Genomic DNA, 16,788 nt, shown 5'->3' on the forward strand with positions numbered 1-16,788 from the left:
AAACTGTTGTTTCCTCTTGTCCACTGGATGGCAGCATCATCCAGTGGACAGCATCCTTCTGAACTCACACCACCCCTCCGCTACTCACTGCAAACCTGAGAGCTGCCTGGAACGCTGTCATCGTCGCTTCAAGTTGCAACCGCAGCTCCAGAGTTGCACCAACCCTGACTTGGCAGTAACAACTTTGCACTCAATAACATAGATCCACTGCCATCACTGACAACTGGCATCGCATCAATGTGGCTGTATCCACCCTCGCTCAGACTAATTTGTCTACCACTGCCGCCTCTTTCTTATCAGTCATTCAAATGTCATTCTCTCCTTTCTTCCGAACGTCTTCCTTGAGCTGGAACATTCACTTTATGCCTCTGCTACTTCCTAGTTCCTTGGTGGAAGATGGTAAACAAGGAAAACATGAGCAAAACAACACCTATTAGTTAGATCGTTTGCATTTTTTAAACTCAATAACAAGACACCCTTTAGATGCAAATAGTTTGATCTGATTAAACAAGGTGTTTGCTCACTATACCTCCTTCAGCTTTGTCTGACAGCCCTTTGCCTTACTTGTGAAAACTTTCATGGGTATTATGATGCACACCAGTCTCACCACTACACTAATTTAAGAACCTGAGAAAAGGATTGTGATAATGTATTCATAGTTAATTGGACCATTTTAGGCTGTAAACACACTTCAACATGAAACTACTTTTATATATTTATATATATATATATATATATTTATTTATATATATATGCACTTATATATATTACAATCTGTTCTTGTAATAATAATAAGATGAAGTAGTAGACTTTTAACATCAGCTTGAGAAATCAGATTTTTAACAGTCATTACTTGTTAGCCCTTTTAATAAAATAAGATGTTTTCTTTGTTTCATATTAATTGTATTGATACCATTGTCTTCATGTGTTTTCCTTTTTTTTTACAGGATGGATTTTATTTATTTTTATTAAATTAAAAAGGAAAACCTTATTTGTCCTTATTGTAGTAGTGCTGATATTTGTGTTGATTTACCTTTGTGGGTTTGCAGTTTGTCACCCTCACCAACTGTTTCTCCCAGAGGCTTTACAGTGGTTGGGGGCAGAAATCAGGCAAAACTGCCACCACTTTCCGGATCAGCTTCTCACGCCGCCCATCCCTCTCCCTTTCCTTGCGTTGCACACATGGAAGATTCCTCCAGGCCAGGAAACATCGCCGTAACACCTGTCTGGAATGCAAACAGATGGAAGGACAGACGGGAAAAGAGCAAGTGAGCAATAACAAACTGGATTATAGAGACCTAGCTTGAAGACATCTAATTAGTTTTCACATGTTATTTGGGGCTTGTTGACAGTGGCAGCTGGGCAGCCAGTGGGAATTCACCTGTAGCCTGTGGTCATTCAGCACATCTCACCTGACAGGTGAAGTTTATTAATATGTTGTGGTATCGGCAGAGATAGAAATAAATATTTCTACCTACAGTTGTTAAACAGAAACCATAAAATATCATTTGTAGGTTTCATAACATGTATTGCATATGTAATGCTTGTTTTAAAATTAATATCTTCTAAATATTTTAGGTGTCACCAAATTTGACCTTTCCTGAATAGGAAATCTGTCTTTTCCTCTACTTCCAAGATCTGGTCATAATTTAAAATTTATAAATAAAGCAGCAAGAAGCCATGAATGGCTTCCGTACATTGGTGAACTCTGGCTTTGGTTGCGACCACATGTTGCGACACACATCTGGGATATTGGGGTGACTCCACTTCACTACTAGGTGGTGCTCTGTGAGTGAGTGCAACTGTCCTCAAGTTGGGACTTATCAATTTTAAAAATAAATGCAGTGTAGGTCAAAGTGGAACTGCATAACAGCAACTTCTTATCTTATGGTGAAGGACTGACCTTCAACTTGAAGCCACAGGAATAATGACAGTGAGAAAAATAAGGTGTTACAATTATCTTATTAAGAATATGGCTGAAATGAATGTCAGATTGGTTTGGAACTTATATTGTGAAACTTAGACGGTAAAATGTGACTTTCTAGATCTTTTATTGATGATGGGAGAGTTTGACCCCTGCACAATTCCTTCTCCAGCACAACCCAAACAGTCTCAGCAGGGTTGAGTCCTGGAATCTGTGGTGGCCAATCCATGTGTGATGGTGATGTCTAATGCTCCCTGAAAAACTCTTTCCCAGTTTGAGCCCGATGAATTCTGGCATAGTCATCCTGGAATTTTGGATGTGCCATTAGGGAAGAAAAAAAAAAAAAATCCACTGATAGGATAACCTGGTTTTTCAGTATATTCAGGTAGTCTGCTGAACTGCATGTTGACTCTAGACCTAGCCATTGTTTTATGCTCCCTAGAAAATTAGAGCCTTTTTCTCTAGTTTCCCTTACTATTTTTTATGGCTACACGGCTGTTCAGTTTAAATGAACTGAATTCCCTTCACATTATGCATGTAAAAATGCTTTTACTTTCACTAATAAACATAGCCTTGAGTTCTACTGTTGTTTTTCTTTGATATGATTTCACCAAATCTTTTAGGATTTTTTTTGTCTGACAACATTTTTTCTCACTATCCTTCCAGTTTTAAATAATGCACCAGAACGTTCTTAACCCAATTTGAATGATTTCTGCAACCTCCTTAGATGTTTTAAGTGCTTCATACATGCCAGTGATTTGACCAAACAAATTAATATCTTTATCAGTCGAGGTAAATAACATGCAGTCAGCTGAAAGATAATTGTCCACACAGCAATTATCCATTAGGAGGCTCCTACCTATTTGCTTAGTTGAATTCAAGTGGTAACTCCCCCCCCCCCCCCCCGGTTTATCTGTGTGATTAGATCTTTTTCAGTCAATGTTAAGCATCATGGTGGGATAAATGAGGGATCAGATGTCTAATCCATCCATGAGCAGATATCTAGCAAACTAAAACTCTAATGATGCAAAGAATGAACAATTACTGTGGTTCTGATCGAAAAACTGAGCTAACAGCTTGCAAATCTACTTAAAGATCAGCTGGTGATTATCTCGACATAATTACACTTTCAACAAAATAGACCTTTGAAGTCCTTACATTAAATGAATGTTTGTCGTAAAGGTCTGAAAGGATAGCCAATTCTGGCAAAATTTCAGCTGATATTGCATCTTAAAATGCATTTTCAGTTGAACAGGTTGTTAAATTTAATATAACACCTGCCAGTGTCATATTACTTCAGCCATACAGTGAACATATGGCAAAGTCAGGGGTAGCTGACCTGTTATTGTGCTCATGAGCCAGCTCCTGACGGTCCCACTCTACTAGCCTCTTCTCGGTTACATGGTCGAGTAGTGCCAGCAGAAACCTCCTCAGAGTACGTCTACGATAAAAACGCTCGGCTCGCTCTTCCTGGATCATCCACATGTCTCTCAGCTGAAATAAACCACATCACTTAGGGACAAGGGCATTGTGAAAGTGGGTCATTAGTAAGCAGTAAATTTAGTATGAATATATTAGAAGATGAAAAACTGCTGCGATTTGGCTTCTGACTCATCTTTCTGTGGTAAAAATCACAAGTTATGCAGTGAGTTAATGACAAAGGCCTTTGCTTAGACTGGAAATAAAATGGAGATTGGTCAAAACATTTTGTTTAACATTAAGTTTGAACACCTGAAAGCAAGAATCAATAATAGAAGAAATTAGGAAAAGGTGTTGCTGAGCAATTTCTGATGGAATAGCTAGAGTTTGCATGTATGCAGGTTTGTACGCACTTTCTTCCAGCAGCTTAAGCTCCGTCTAAGCAAAAAGTGCCGGTGCAGTTGGTCAGCTAAAGCCTCTTTCTTCGACAGGGACTCTCTTGCTGATTGCTGCCATCTCAGAACACACCGCCTCAGGAGGAGGAGATTGTGATGACTCTTGGCCAGCTGGTGGGGAGTGAGAGGAATAAAAGAAGAAAAACTCATTCATATGTGCCAGGTAGAAACAATGGAGTATGTGGAATGAAAAAGCACCTCTTCCTGTGAAACATATAAGCGCTGCATGGTTTCTTTGCTTTATGTGTGAATATCCAAAATGCTACAGGTGTTTCATAGAGTGGTGTAGATGTGCATTTTCAATACTTTATACATTTTCTTTACTTTTTGTTCAACTGTACTCATAAATCCCACTTGTTGGCCTGTCAAAGATGTAAGAAAATTTTTCTTGTGAATAAAAAACATGTACTATGTGATACTTTTTTATTATACATTTATTAAGAATTTATTTGTCAGATTTACTTTTTCTTTATTTTATTTTTTATTATTTTAAATTTAATAAACCAGCTTTAGACTGATAATAGACACCTGCCATTAACAACAAAGCAAAGAACCCCATAAATAAATAAATTAATGCATAAATAAGTAAACATTTTAATTAAATACAATAAATAAAAGTAAAACATAAAAAATGTAGAAATCAGTACTTATGTGCAAAAATAGTCGTAGAATCTAATATATTAATAAGTGAATACATAAATGAAAAGGTTGATAAATTTAATAATCTAAATTTTAAATTCTATATTGTTTAAATATTCATTTATTCGATTAAAAAAATGGCATTTTAAGCTACAGAACAGTTACTTTCAATTTCCAATGGATTAAATTGTCTAGAAGCCAATCCAAAATAAGCTAAGTCTGCTCTGATTGGTCAGCTGCTTAATCAAAAACATATGACATGCAAGATACCCAGGGGCAAGATAAATCATACAATGTGCAGTTTCTTTCCCAAAACTGCATGTAAGCACAAATGTAAACAAATACTTTAAAACTGATTTATAAGGCCAAATTTCATCACATCAAAGTTTATGCATTTACACAAGGCTGACTTCCAGGGGCATTATGAGCCAGTCTTGTGCTAGAAAATGACATCCATCCTTTAAGAGCTTATCTTTACTCATAGTCACATTAGAAAGTGTTTTCCATAATGACAAAGCAGCTCATGATTGTTCCACACCACTGCAGATTTTCATAGAAGCTACCAGCTGCCTAAATAATAAAAACTGATAAGAAATGAAATCATAGAAACTCAAAGTCATACTTTTTCATTTCATCTTTGTCTTATGTTGCAGCCCCCCTGACTTTTCACCTATCAGCTATTTCAGGCTTGAATTTCCCTGAAAAGGTATGTATGGTTTGGACTTGGTTGCTTTGCATACTAATTTTATGCAAAGTTCCGTCACCTGTTTAAAGAAGAAAAAGGCACAAGAAGGATAATACGAGCTCCTTAAATATGTGACAATATGTATCATTTCGTGGCTGTGTCCAAGCAAGCAGGCAAATGAGAAAGTACCTTTTATTTTACAAACCAATGGTGTATATCTGGAATTGTGGGTTTTTGAGCCACACTTAAAGCTGGAGATCAAAAGTTTCCTCCTTTGTTTTTATTCATATGTGTAGTTTGTATGTCAGCAGTGATGCACAGTTTAAGGCGATCTTTGCACAAATGTCTTCACAAATGTTACGCTGCTTACAGTCAAAAGTCGGTGGACTGACTCTGTATGTCACTGTATGCTGGCAGCTGTAATGAACTGGACAGGTAACTTACCTCCATGTTGGCATGTCTGAACTGAATCAGATGTTTCCAAGGAGCCAGGCCTCGCCGTAGCAACAAGGTTTTGCGGTAGTGTTGACAGGCCAGTTTCATGAGCTCCTGCTGCCTTTTCTGTTGTCTCTGTTTTTCCTCTTCCCTCTGCACTGACATAAGGTGACATTTTTTAAGTCTTCCGTGTCACTGGCGTGACTGCATGTGTCATGTATTGACTTTTCTGTGAATATCAATAAAATGTAAGGTACACCTCACCTCTCTTTCCAGCCTCTTCTCCTCTCTCCGCTTTTCTGCAGCCTTGCGCTTCTCTTCTTCTTCCTCCCTCTGCCTCTGCTCCTCAAAAGCTTTCAATTCAGCCTGAGATATTTCTAAGTTACCTTTATTGTTAATGTTTGGAAGTCTCTGAACAATTATACAGAACTTACTTACCAGTTTTTCCTCTTCTTTCTTTCTCTTGAGTTCCTCAACCTGCTTCCTTCGCTCTGCGCGTTGATGTGCACGAGCCTCCATGGCTTTAGACAAACAAGAAGGGGTTGAGCTGAGGGCAAAGCTTTCTTTCACAGTAATCTCAGGTGTGGATAGGAGCAGGTTTTTCTATGATTTGCACATCAAATTCTGGACTTGCAGCAAGAAGTTAAGGATGAATAAATTGAACACAAAGCCATGATGTACAGATATAAAGAATAAAATGTTCACTTTTTAAATTAACCCAATTTACCTTTTAATGATGATGTAGATGACAAGCAGAAAAATAAGCTTTTTGAGCTTCTCAGAATCCCTCTTATCAAAATACATCATTCCAATGCCCACAAGGTAGTAACCAAAGATCGTGAAATCCATGTTTGAAAGGTTAGTAATGTTCCCAAGAAGTAACCTAATCCCAGAATGGATTCTTTACTGAAGGGAAATTTAACCAGATGAATCTGAAAGTTCTTTCAGTTTGTTGAAAAAAAAAAAAAAAATCTGTGCAAGACATCTCTAAAGCTTCAGGCTGATCTGTAGCAATCTGCAATGGTGCTTTCAGACTGTACCATATGCTGCAAACTGCACCAAATAACACTTGATGAGTAAAGACCATGAAGGACACTGTTGTTGAAAGAAGCGGGGTGGAGGTTGTGAGAGTAATGCACACAGATAAATCATTTTCTTTCAAGGATATTTTTATGGAGAAAAGACACCAAAAGGAGCACTAGAAGAAATGTTATCCATAAATTTAAAGAGTTTATATATATATATAAAAAAAAAAAGCTAGGAAGAAAAACCAAAACCAAACCATTTTTAACTTTTTATTATTAAGTAAGGTTATAAATGTTGTGTGTGGGGATTTTAGTCCAGAGAAAAGTCTAAGTCTTCGAAGAAAAGCTGTGTGTTAATGAAAGGAAAGTCAGTATTTCATGCACTGCAGGAGACCAGGAGAAAATTCTTACTCCTTCTGGACCTGAAATGTAAGTTTGCATGGTCTGTTAACAGTCTGAGTCAGTGGTTTAACAGAGAGCTTAAATCCTTTGTTGCCAATTCAGTAACATGCTCTTCTATTATTACTATTTGCCGATGCTTTGGGATTATGGCTATAGAAAGGTCACCCAAAAGACAGATGGAGGGGGAGTGTAGGATGTCAAGATGGAAGATATTGCTCTTTCATTACAGCCGATTAGAACTGTTGTGCAGAGCCTTGCCGCATGAGAAATGGTGGGAGACTGAATACAAGAAATGCTGTTTGCGTAAGCTTTTGACACTTTTTGTAGGTACAGATATATAGTCTGTGCAGAATGTCACAGTAAATTATCTGAACTCTTGAGTTATTTGAGATGAATAATATATTCATGCAGATTTGCCAACTGATGCATATTTTAGTGCGGCGCTCCATTGTCTGCTGATTAACAAAATACTGAATATTGGCACACTGTCATATTAGCACACTGTATGTCATTGTCTATTACAGGAAGTGTGAAGTTTTTATAACTTAAGATATTATTATTATTTTTTATCTGTATGTATTGTATGTATTGAACATGGAAGTGCTGGGGAAAGCTGTATGGTCAGATTAGAGCTGCAAGAGAAAATATGTCCCAAGCTGGTTTCTCTTGTCCACATCCATGCAGGAAAATCAAAGGATTGATGGGATTTTCCCAGGAAGAAGCAATAAAAGATGGAGATAGTTTGGCATGGAGCATGACTTTGCTTTCCAACAGACTGTGAGGGAGTATTACTGATGTCAAATTTATGCAGCTGTAAATTAAACTGCTTAATCTCCATCCATACATTTTCCAAACCGCTTAGTCCAATTCAGGGTTGCGGGAGAATGGGTAGTCTATTCCAGGAATTAGCAGGCAAGAGGCAGGGTATATCCAGGACAGGTCGCCAGTCCATTGGAGGGCCAATGCAGAGAGACAAACAACCAGTTAGTCCTAGGGAGATCTTAGTGTCTCTGGAGGAAGCTGGAGTACCCGTAGAGAACATGCAAACTCCTGCTAAACCACCATGTAGCCCTGCTTAATCTAGTCATGCAAAATACTGAATGATCTGTTCCATATGAAGGCAGGTGGGACTCTGAGACAGATAAACAGAGGTTGATAGGGGAAGTAGTGGTGGTAAAAGTATGGTGCATAAAGTCAGTCATTTTGTTTGGGTTAACACACACTGACTGCTGAATTTAGAGAAGAGAACCAGCCCAGGGGTGGATTAAAAGGAGACACTGAAAATAGAAAAAACATTTTTTTCTAGTGAAAATGCAGCCAGCTGAGGAGCGTAGGAGTTTAATGCATTTGCTCAAGTTTTCTTTGACATCATAATGAACTGGAACTGAGATTGAATATACATCAATTTAGGTTGAAAATTACACAGCTGCAGCGACACAGCAGCTACTCCACTGTCTCCAAAGGCATCGGCTGTTCCAAAGGAATGATGAAATCAAAAGATTACTAAGGCACTGAAGAGAGAGAAGGGTTTCGCTCAGTGTCAGAAAACCATGTTTGATGTAAAGGTTTGGGGGCTATTTGACATGACATTGATCTGAAGTACACATTAAACATTACAAGATAATGCCTGAAAAGTAAAAAATGCCAGCAACGACACCAGACCGATATGCAAGCATTACAGAGCTGGAAAACATAGTAAAAAAAATGAATGGCAGGAACTATGATCAAATAGGTAAAAGTTTCTCGATGTCCACAAGAATCGTTTAGAGCCTGCCGATTATGCCAAAGCTTTTACGGTCACCCGTTAGATGGTTTGGATTTACTGAGCATAGTTTAGTTCCTTTGGACATTTAGCTTAAAAGATCTTATTTTGACAAGCTACAAGAAAATCTATTGACGACATGTATATCTGAAAATATTTTTCAACTACATAACTATAAAAAATGTGATCTATTAGAATCGATCCCTAAGCATCCCAGCAGTTTCTGCCTAGGCTCATACTGTGCATACTCTGGTGTTATATTGCAGACTGATGGAGCATTTAGACTGACCTGTGATAATGGGATGGGAGCTTTTCTGCCTTGGGACAGTTGTCCCTGAAGGTGCTGTTTGACTGTAAGGCTCCCCAGCAGCCCTTGGTACTCTGGAAAAGTGATGATCACAAGCATAAAAACAACACCCTGTCGTATTTCTGCACGTTTGCATCAACCTGAGCCTCACATGATAAACTTTATTCACAGGGGTGTTTATGAAAGGCAAACAAAATGACATCAGACTGCTCATAATGATGCAAATATGGTTAAGTTATAATTGGAAATTGTTTTACAGCTATAATCACATGAATAAATAAGTAATCATTTTAAATAAATCAGAAAGCACAATTTATAAATAATTGTGCCCCTTAAAAAAAACTTTTTTTATGTATTAAAAAAAAAAAAAATTTAATAGAGAATGGTTGCAACCCTAATTAATCTTTTTTTTATAGCCATTGTGAAATAGACAATTATGCAAATCTGTGCATACTTAATTAGATATGGGCTAGTTTGCATATTCAATTTCGTTATTACAATTAGCCTTTTCACCCAAAGCTTCTTCTCTTAATTTCAGTGGATATATTAGTCTTCATTAGTAATGCATTTAACAGTCCTTGCACATACTTTTGCTTTGCGCAAGTATGTCTGTGGCGTTTCAGAACTATTCATATGAACATGTCCTTGTTGAGAAAACAAAAAAAAACAAAAAATGTTCAAACAAAACAAAACATATCTTATATTTCTGCATAGTGCAGCATAAATATGACCACCCTCCCTGCATCCATCCATCAGCTCTCTTTATTCTCACGCATATATCTGTTAAGCAGACTAAACAAATGTTCTAACCTGTGACTTTGTGGGAGACTCCTGCAGAACATCTGAGTGATGCGATGTTGTCTTTTGCAACTATTTACATTTAAAACTGCCAGTTTAATGGATTATTGTGATTTGACTCACAAAGACTGGCTTAACACCTTTTAAACTCATCCTCATATTTTAACATGTTAAGAAGTGATGACTTTTAACCTTTCTATCAGGGACATGATGGATTTCAGAATGTGAGAAGGGTTTTTACAGTCTGAGAAAATTTAAGCCAGAGAGTTTAATTCTGGCATGAAAGTAATCAATCAAGCTGTTGTAAATGATTTATTATCCAATTGGAAGGAGAGAAGTGTGTTATAACTTTTCATGTCTTAATAAAGGGTGCCTTATGTAACAGCCAAACCCTAAAAGCTACTTTCATGATTAGGTGGCTGTGAGGTAACACAGATTCAAAAATCAGTCCATTTACTCCTGCTACTTTTAAGATGATTTTCGGTGGCTTCAATTTTTTATCGTGTACAGAGAGCTTACCTCTGCTCCCTCCGGTTAAAGTTGTGGCTCTTTGGTCTGAAGCCTTCTAGCACTGATAGTTGGGTAAGCTGTGCAGTTTTCTCCATTTCCAGCTCCAAACCCATAATGTTCTGCTTCTCCTTCAGCCGGGCAATTTGCTCCTGCTGCTCCTTCAGCAGCTTTCTCTGCTGTGTGATGATCTGCTGCTGGATAGTGTGTCTGTTTGCAAACTGGCTGCCCGTCGACGCCCTTCCTTTTGAATTGGTGAGGACTCCACGCTCTATTCTCTGACGTGCTTCTTGGAGCTGTGCGGCTGTAGGCACTGTGTGGGATCGGGTCACCTGCCATGGCTGAAAGGGCCGGGACACGGTATCCACTGAAGTCTTGTCCTGATGCACTGCAGAGTTGTCAAGGGCTAAATCGCTTGACCTTTGGTGTTTCTTGTAAAGAGCAAATAACACACCAGGGAAGATGTGATTAGACACAGGAAAAAATCAAAGTCAATCAAGTCTGCAGAGTGTCAGGAAAGGTACACAGAGGAAGTTAATCTAAGAATCTTTATGTACTTTAATAAGACTTTGTTGCAATCTAGTATATCTGTTATGTAAGTAACAGAGGCCTTTTTGAAAGCATAGTCTCTTTCTTGACCTATTAACCATGAACTTGTGCAACTTTAACTTTGTTTCCTGTTTCTTTAGTCCCTTGATTCCTTCCTGTGCTTCATTTGGGAGCTTTTCGCCATCTATGGAGACTTACAATAGAGTTAACAAGGAAGTGCAATGACAAAGAGCAGGACAGTGAAAATGGCTAAAGGTTCAGGTTGTCTACAGGGTTACACTTAATGTAGAAATCTTCCCATTTGCTCTATGCTCTCCTGGTATTCCTCCAATCCTCTCTCCACAGTTTTAAATATTTCAAAAATCAAAATGTTATCTTAGCTGACAAGTTGAGAGGAGCTCAGACTGCTGCATGCTAAGACAAAGTTAAAAGAGGGTAATGTTATTCAAACGATATCCCAAACTTATTCATTGGCTGAGTTATTAAGGCTTCAGCATGGGCTGTCTAAGGTAGGGCTCATGTTTTAGTTATGCTTGTGACCCCTTAGGTCATTTTGTAAAATATGGTTCATAAGGTTGTTTTCATTGGGAGGCGTTATTGAAACGACTATTTTGTTGCTGAGAGTTTGTGAGTGCACCTCTCTCACCTTCAGTGTGGTCTCAGACTGTCTCAGAGGCTCCAGTGGGGCTGTTATTGGTTGACCAGAGGGACTTTCTGTGACTGTACGTTTTCGTGCAGATGCAGCAGTGAGTAAGGCAGCCATCTTGCTTTTGATTTCCTGCTGCTGCGCCGAGTGTTCCCATTGCTGCTTCTCCGCCCTACTCCATAGATGCCACTCATTCAGACATCGTCGTAACAATCGCCTTCGGTCACTTTCCACAGCCAGCTGGTGTTGCCTGGATGAGAAACAGATCAGATTGTTTTGTTTTTTTTCAGTTGGTCACCCACAATAACTTACAATATAGATATTCTCAATTAAGTAGCCGACAGAAATTTCTAATTAACGGTCTAATTTGGGATGTTTGTTGTGTGTTATATAGTGGAAATGTATGGCTGCGTGCTGGTTGAAAACAATGACAACTTCAACAGGATTCTTTCAAATCAGCAATCTTTGCTTCCTGCCTGTTTTCTTTCCGCAGTATCTCCTCTGTTCTTGCCACCTCTCTCTGCTTTCTTTCTGCCCATACCACTGCTTGCCATGCTCGCCATGCTTTCAGCTGCCTCCTCCAGTTACACAGGGCTACCGCCTTATCCATGCATAGCTTTCGGTCCATCGCCACTGAATACCATGCAGAGAAATGTCTCTGCAGACACTAAAACATGCACAGAAATGTATACACATATGCAGGACTACTAATAAAAGAATCTGCATGATAACATATTGTAGGGAAATCCATAAATACACAGTACTGGAACATACTCTACCTTGAGGTTGCTCATGTACACTTTTGCTTGAATCTTGCTTTCTTGATGCAGTCGCTCAGTATCCTGCTGCGGGTGCCTAATGTAAAGGGTTGGTGCTGGCTGGAGGCCACTGGTCTCCCTCTGCACTTCAGCTCTTTCTCTTTTTCTGTACAAGAAACAAACAGATAAGTCTTAGTCTAAAAGTTTCATAAAGAGGAATCACAAAGACTACCCAGACTGTTAATGAACAATTCAAAAGCCCGCATCTGTGATGTATGGGGATACTTTACAACATGTGACCTGAATGACTTACAAATATGTGAATGCTTTACTAACATTTATTGCATGATTTTGGAGCAACATATTTACATATAGTTTTTTTTTATTTCAGCAAGACAATACTAATTGTCTGCACATATTAACACAACATAGTTCTGTAGTCATTTGTAATTTTTTTTTTAAGGTTTCAGGCCTGCCTGCAGTCAGAGTGCTGTTGAAAGAATGGCTGCAGCTGCACATGGAGTAGGAATCAGTTTATGAAAAAAAGGCCATAGCTTTTTTTTTTTTTTTTTTACTATGTTTAATTAAATACAAGCTTTAATTAATTTGCATGCATTATGTTTTAATTACAATTTGCACAGCTTCCCAGCCTTTGCAGCAACAGGCCCTTAACCTGACAGGAAAAGTATGTAATGAACTCCATATTAATGGAAATTTGGGAAATAAATTATGTCAATCCATTCATCCAACTTGACAAATTCAATCACATTGGTTTTTATAATGTAATACATAAAAAAGAAAGGTAGTACCTTTTTTTAAAAAAATTATTATTATTAAGTTCATACTGTAAGTGCTTGGTGTTTACTGCAAGAAAGAGTATTTACTTACTAAAGTGTTTTGGTGACATGTGATTTTAAACAAAGTTTTGTTTAATCTAAAATTCTCATTGTATCTTCATAGCCAGTGACTCTTCACACAAAATAGTTTATGTTGAAAGTTACATTATTTCTAATTTACAGAGTTTAAATGATGTATATCTGTGTTGACACAGACATGCCTCTGCCAACAAACGGGGCCTGTTCATTAACAGTTCCTCAATCATACATCACCGGCAAACCTGTTACAATTATGCATTTGGTCTGAGAGCAGACTATATCATATCAAAACCTGCCCAGTCACATAAATGAATGACAGGCTCTTCATGAATAAGACCAATTTCTTACTGCAAACACCCTACCTCTGTCGAACTAGATGCTCCAGGCCTCTCCTCTCCTCCATCTGGCGTCGCAGTCTCACCATCTCCTGTTGCACCATCTCTTCCTGCCTACGTTCCTCCTGCCTCTTCCTCATCTCCTCTTCTTTCTCCCTCCTCTTTGCTTCCTTTATGGCATCCCGCTGAGCCTCCTTCTTTCTCTGCCGCCTCTGTCTCTCGGCTTCCCGTCGCGCCCTGTTCTCTCGCACCTCCAGTGGAAATCAGTAGCAATTAGAGTTGACTGAGAACACAACGCGAGTGTCCATCACAGCAGCTGATTCACTCAGAGAAACTAACTCAAAACATTCATAGATCTCAAGCAACATGAGGAATGGGACATGTTTGCAAGTCGCATACCTGCTGGTGGCGTGCTTCCATGGTGAGGAACGGGTCTCTGAATCTCTTTTTTGTTTCTCTAACATCAAGTTCAAGGTCCTCCATCATCCTAGAGTCCAGTACTTCTTGCTCCATTAGATCTTGTAGGAAATTGTTAACAGCAGATTCTTCTTCCTCTTCAGCCAGGCAATTATAAAGATCTAAGTTTTTTTTGTTTAATTTTTTTTCCAACAAAGAATGTGAAAGAGAAACATTACTGTTTAATGAACAGTTATATTGCTTATCATCCTCTGGGAAACTAGCAAGTACACTATGCTCAGATTAAGCAGCTAATTCATAATTATACCGTCAAAGTTGTTGTAGGTTAGGGCAGAAGGCTGGGTAGTAGCTTGTGCAGCATGGTGTGATCTCTTAGCAGAGCAGATGAGGTCATCCTCATCCTCCATCTCCAGCTCCACTCGTAACTTACTGTTCAACCAATCACCCAGGAGAGTCTGAGCTGGAAGATTAAAACACCTTTTGTTTTTCTTTAAAAAGAAATGGGCCGATGTAATTTGTAATTCATTGTTTTATCAGTGATTACAAACTATGCTGGACCTGATTCTAGAAAACAGGACCACTTTATGACACTACCACTGTGGTAGTTCACATTATTTGGTCTCATTTATCCATGAAACATTTTTCCCCCCAACAGTCTTCTGGTTTCTCCATGTGATCTATAACAAACCATTTGTTGGTGAGTAGTCATTTCTTTTATTACAGTACCATTTAACAAATAGATATAAATACTAATGAACGTGGGATAAAATAGTTTATAAGGTGCAGTGGGTTTCTTTGAGGTAACAGTTTTATATATTTCCTCCATTTATAAAGTTGAACTGACTGTGGATTAGCAGATTCCAGACTCTTTAGAGAATTAAAAAACAGCAAGAAAAAGCAAAACCTTTTTATTCTGGAATCCTCAAAAAGCTCCCTTGTTTGTTCTGTGATATAAGACAGTAAACACAAATTGTTTATAACTTTGCCAGATCTATTGGAAACCTGGCTCTCTGATAAATGGTTGAGATTAAGGACTGGTTGACAGGGGAATTTGTCAGGACCTAGGAAAAGACAGTCCCCCTGCAATGAGAATCTGACTGCACTTATAAGAAGCTCTGATGTATGATGTGATACTACAGACTTTTAGAAAAACAAAATTAAAAAAAGGAACATTAATTAATATCACAACTATCTTTTTCTTGATAAAGAATATTTTGTGTTTATTCTATAAAAACAGTTAGATAGAAAGAAATAACTTAAATACCAGGGTTGGTTATTACAATAAAGAAACAAAAAAAAACCTAAAATAAATATTAGATTTTCAGTAAGAGCTCAATCACTGTCCTACATGCACATAATACAAGTACGTGCAAAAAATTATGTATCTCTTCCAATCTGGTGTCATATTATTAAATTTTATTCTCAGAAGGGATCCCCCCCCCCCCCCCCCCCCCCCCCACCATTTTTAAGAAAATGAGAAAGAAAACACTGATACCCCCTTTCATATTTATATAGTTGATTTACATAAAATAAATTGTATTTTGCTTCTTTGTTTTCTATTCCAGTTTTAGCACAGGTGCTAGAAAATAAAATAAAAATCAAAGGTCATGTTTATATAGAAATGATGATCATATTGGAAAATTCAAAAGGGTTACATACCTTTTAGTCCCTGCTGACAATTTGCAATTCTATATAGACATCTATCATTTTTTCATGGCTTGACCTACCTTCACTGTAGGCATCGTCATGATCTCTTAGCTGCTCTGAGCTTTGCAAAGGCACAGCTAGTCTGCTGAGTTCTGAATGATGTTTTTTGTGGGAAAAGACCTCAGAAACGGCAAACTCGGAGGCCATCTCAACTCGCTAAAGAAAAAAAAAATGGATAAAGATCTGGAGTGCAGTGAAAAAAGTACCCAAAAAATATGCAATACTAAAATAATGTTCTTCTCACCTTTCTCCACTGATCAATATCACCATTCTTCTCATGCATCTGTTTAGGAAAAGAACAATAATTCAGGAGAGTGTTATTACCTTTTGAAAGAAAGACTAAAGCTGCAATACAAATGCTGTTCCCGTGGTCACTTTAGCCTGTTTGAAAATCCTGAGACAAGCACAGTGACACCTTGAGCCCGAAATGCTGTGTGCAAATTGCAGCTGAGCCAAGGGCCTGATGTGTGTGGATTATGTCACGGGAAAGCTGATCTATTGCCTTAAATCCGTGGATTATTTGAAAATCATTTCCCAGACTTCAAAAATGCATCACCAGCAGCAATCCAGCTATATCACTTTTAGGCTACAGACATGTACAGCTGCAAGCATGCAAGTAGCAGAGAAACACCTGAATAACATTTAACCTCTACCATTCATGAGCTAGAAATACATTTATTTATGTCCTTATCCCCCTTTTATAGAAGCAAATAAATACTTTTTTACTATTTATAATTAGACTTTCTGGGAAATGTATCTAATATAGCTGGGGAAAACTCGGAAGGGAAAAACATATACAATTGAAATATAGTTGCATTGATGAGCTTATATCTGATATGTGGCTAGGGGGGGAAGACAAAGACAAACGTTTTCTAAGAGTAATGATGATCCAGTTATGACAGAATTGTCCTGTTTGACATTAATCCAAGCTTACCTTTTGTGCAGATCTGAGTTTTCTCCACTTGAACAGTTGTGGACTGTGGCTTGGGAATGTCATCCCCACGTTTTACAATACCACAGTAGGCCCACTGAAAAAAACTAGAATTCAAACTTACATCATTTTTTTCTTTTTTGCTACCCCACTAACTTCATGTACGCAGATTATTGAACTATTTAGGATTAAACTGCCAAAATGCGTTTAGA

General features: G+C 38.1%; 1 protein-coding gene across 1 annotated transcript; it reads right to left on the minus strand.

Annotated features, from left to right (window-relative positions):
* Nucleotides 1–1,084: 1,084 nt before the first annotated feature.
* On the minus strand, nucleotides 1,085–16,642 carry ccdc191 (coiled-coil domain containing 191; the record flags this gene model as incomplete). Its single annotated transcript, XM_079259940.1, has 17 exons — nucleotides 1,085–1,226; nucleotides 3,264–3,418; nucleotides 3,757–3,909; nucleotides 5,567–5,710; nucleotides 5,822–5,923; nucleotides 5,996–6,078; nucleotides 9,036–9,127; nucleotides 10,371–10,789; nucleotides 11,554–11,803; nucleotides 12,030–12,220; nucleotides 12,333–12,477; nucleotides 13,549–13,772; nucleotides 13,921–14,099; nucleotides 14,246–14,398; nucleotides 15,666–15,801; nucleotides 15,890–15,928; nucleotides 16,580–16,642. 17 exons carry the CDS (start codon nucleotides 16,640–16,642, stop codon nucleotides 1,085–1,087), a joined length of 2,670 nt encoding a protein of 889 aa, XP_079116066.1.
* Between the last annotated feature and the right edge of the window lie 146 nt (nucleotides 16,643–16,788).

This window comes from Telmatherina bonti (genome assembly GCF_933228915.1).
Source record: "Telmatherina bonti genome assembly, chromosome: 20".
NCBI classification, from domain to species: domain Eukaryota; kingdom Metazoa; phylum Chordata; class Actinopteri; order Atheriniformes; family Telmatherinidae; genus Telmatherina; species Telmatherina bonti.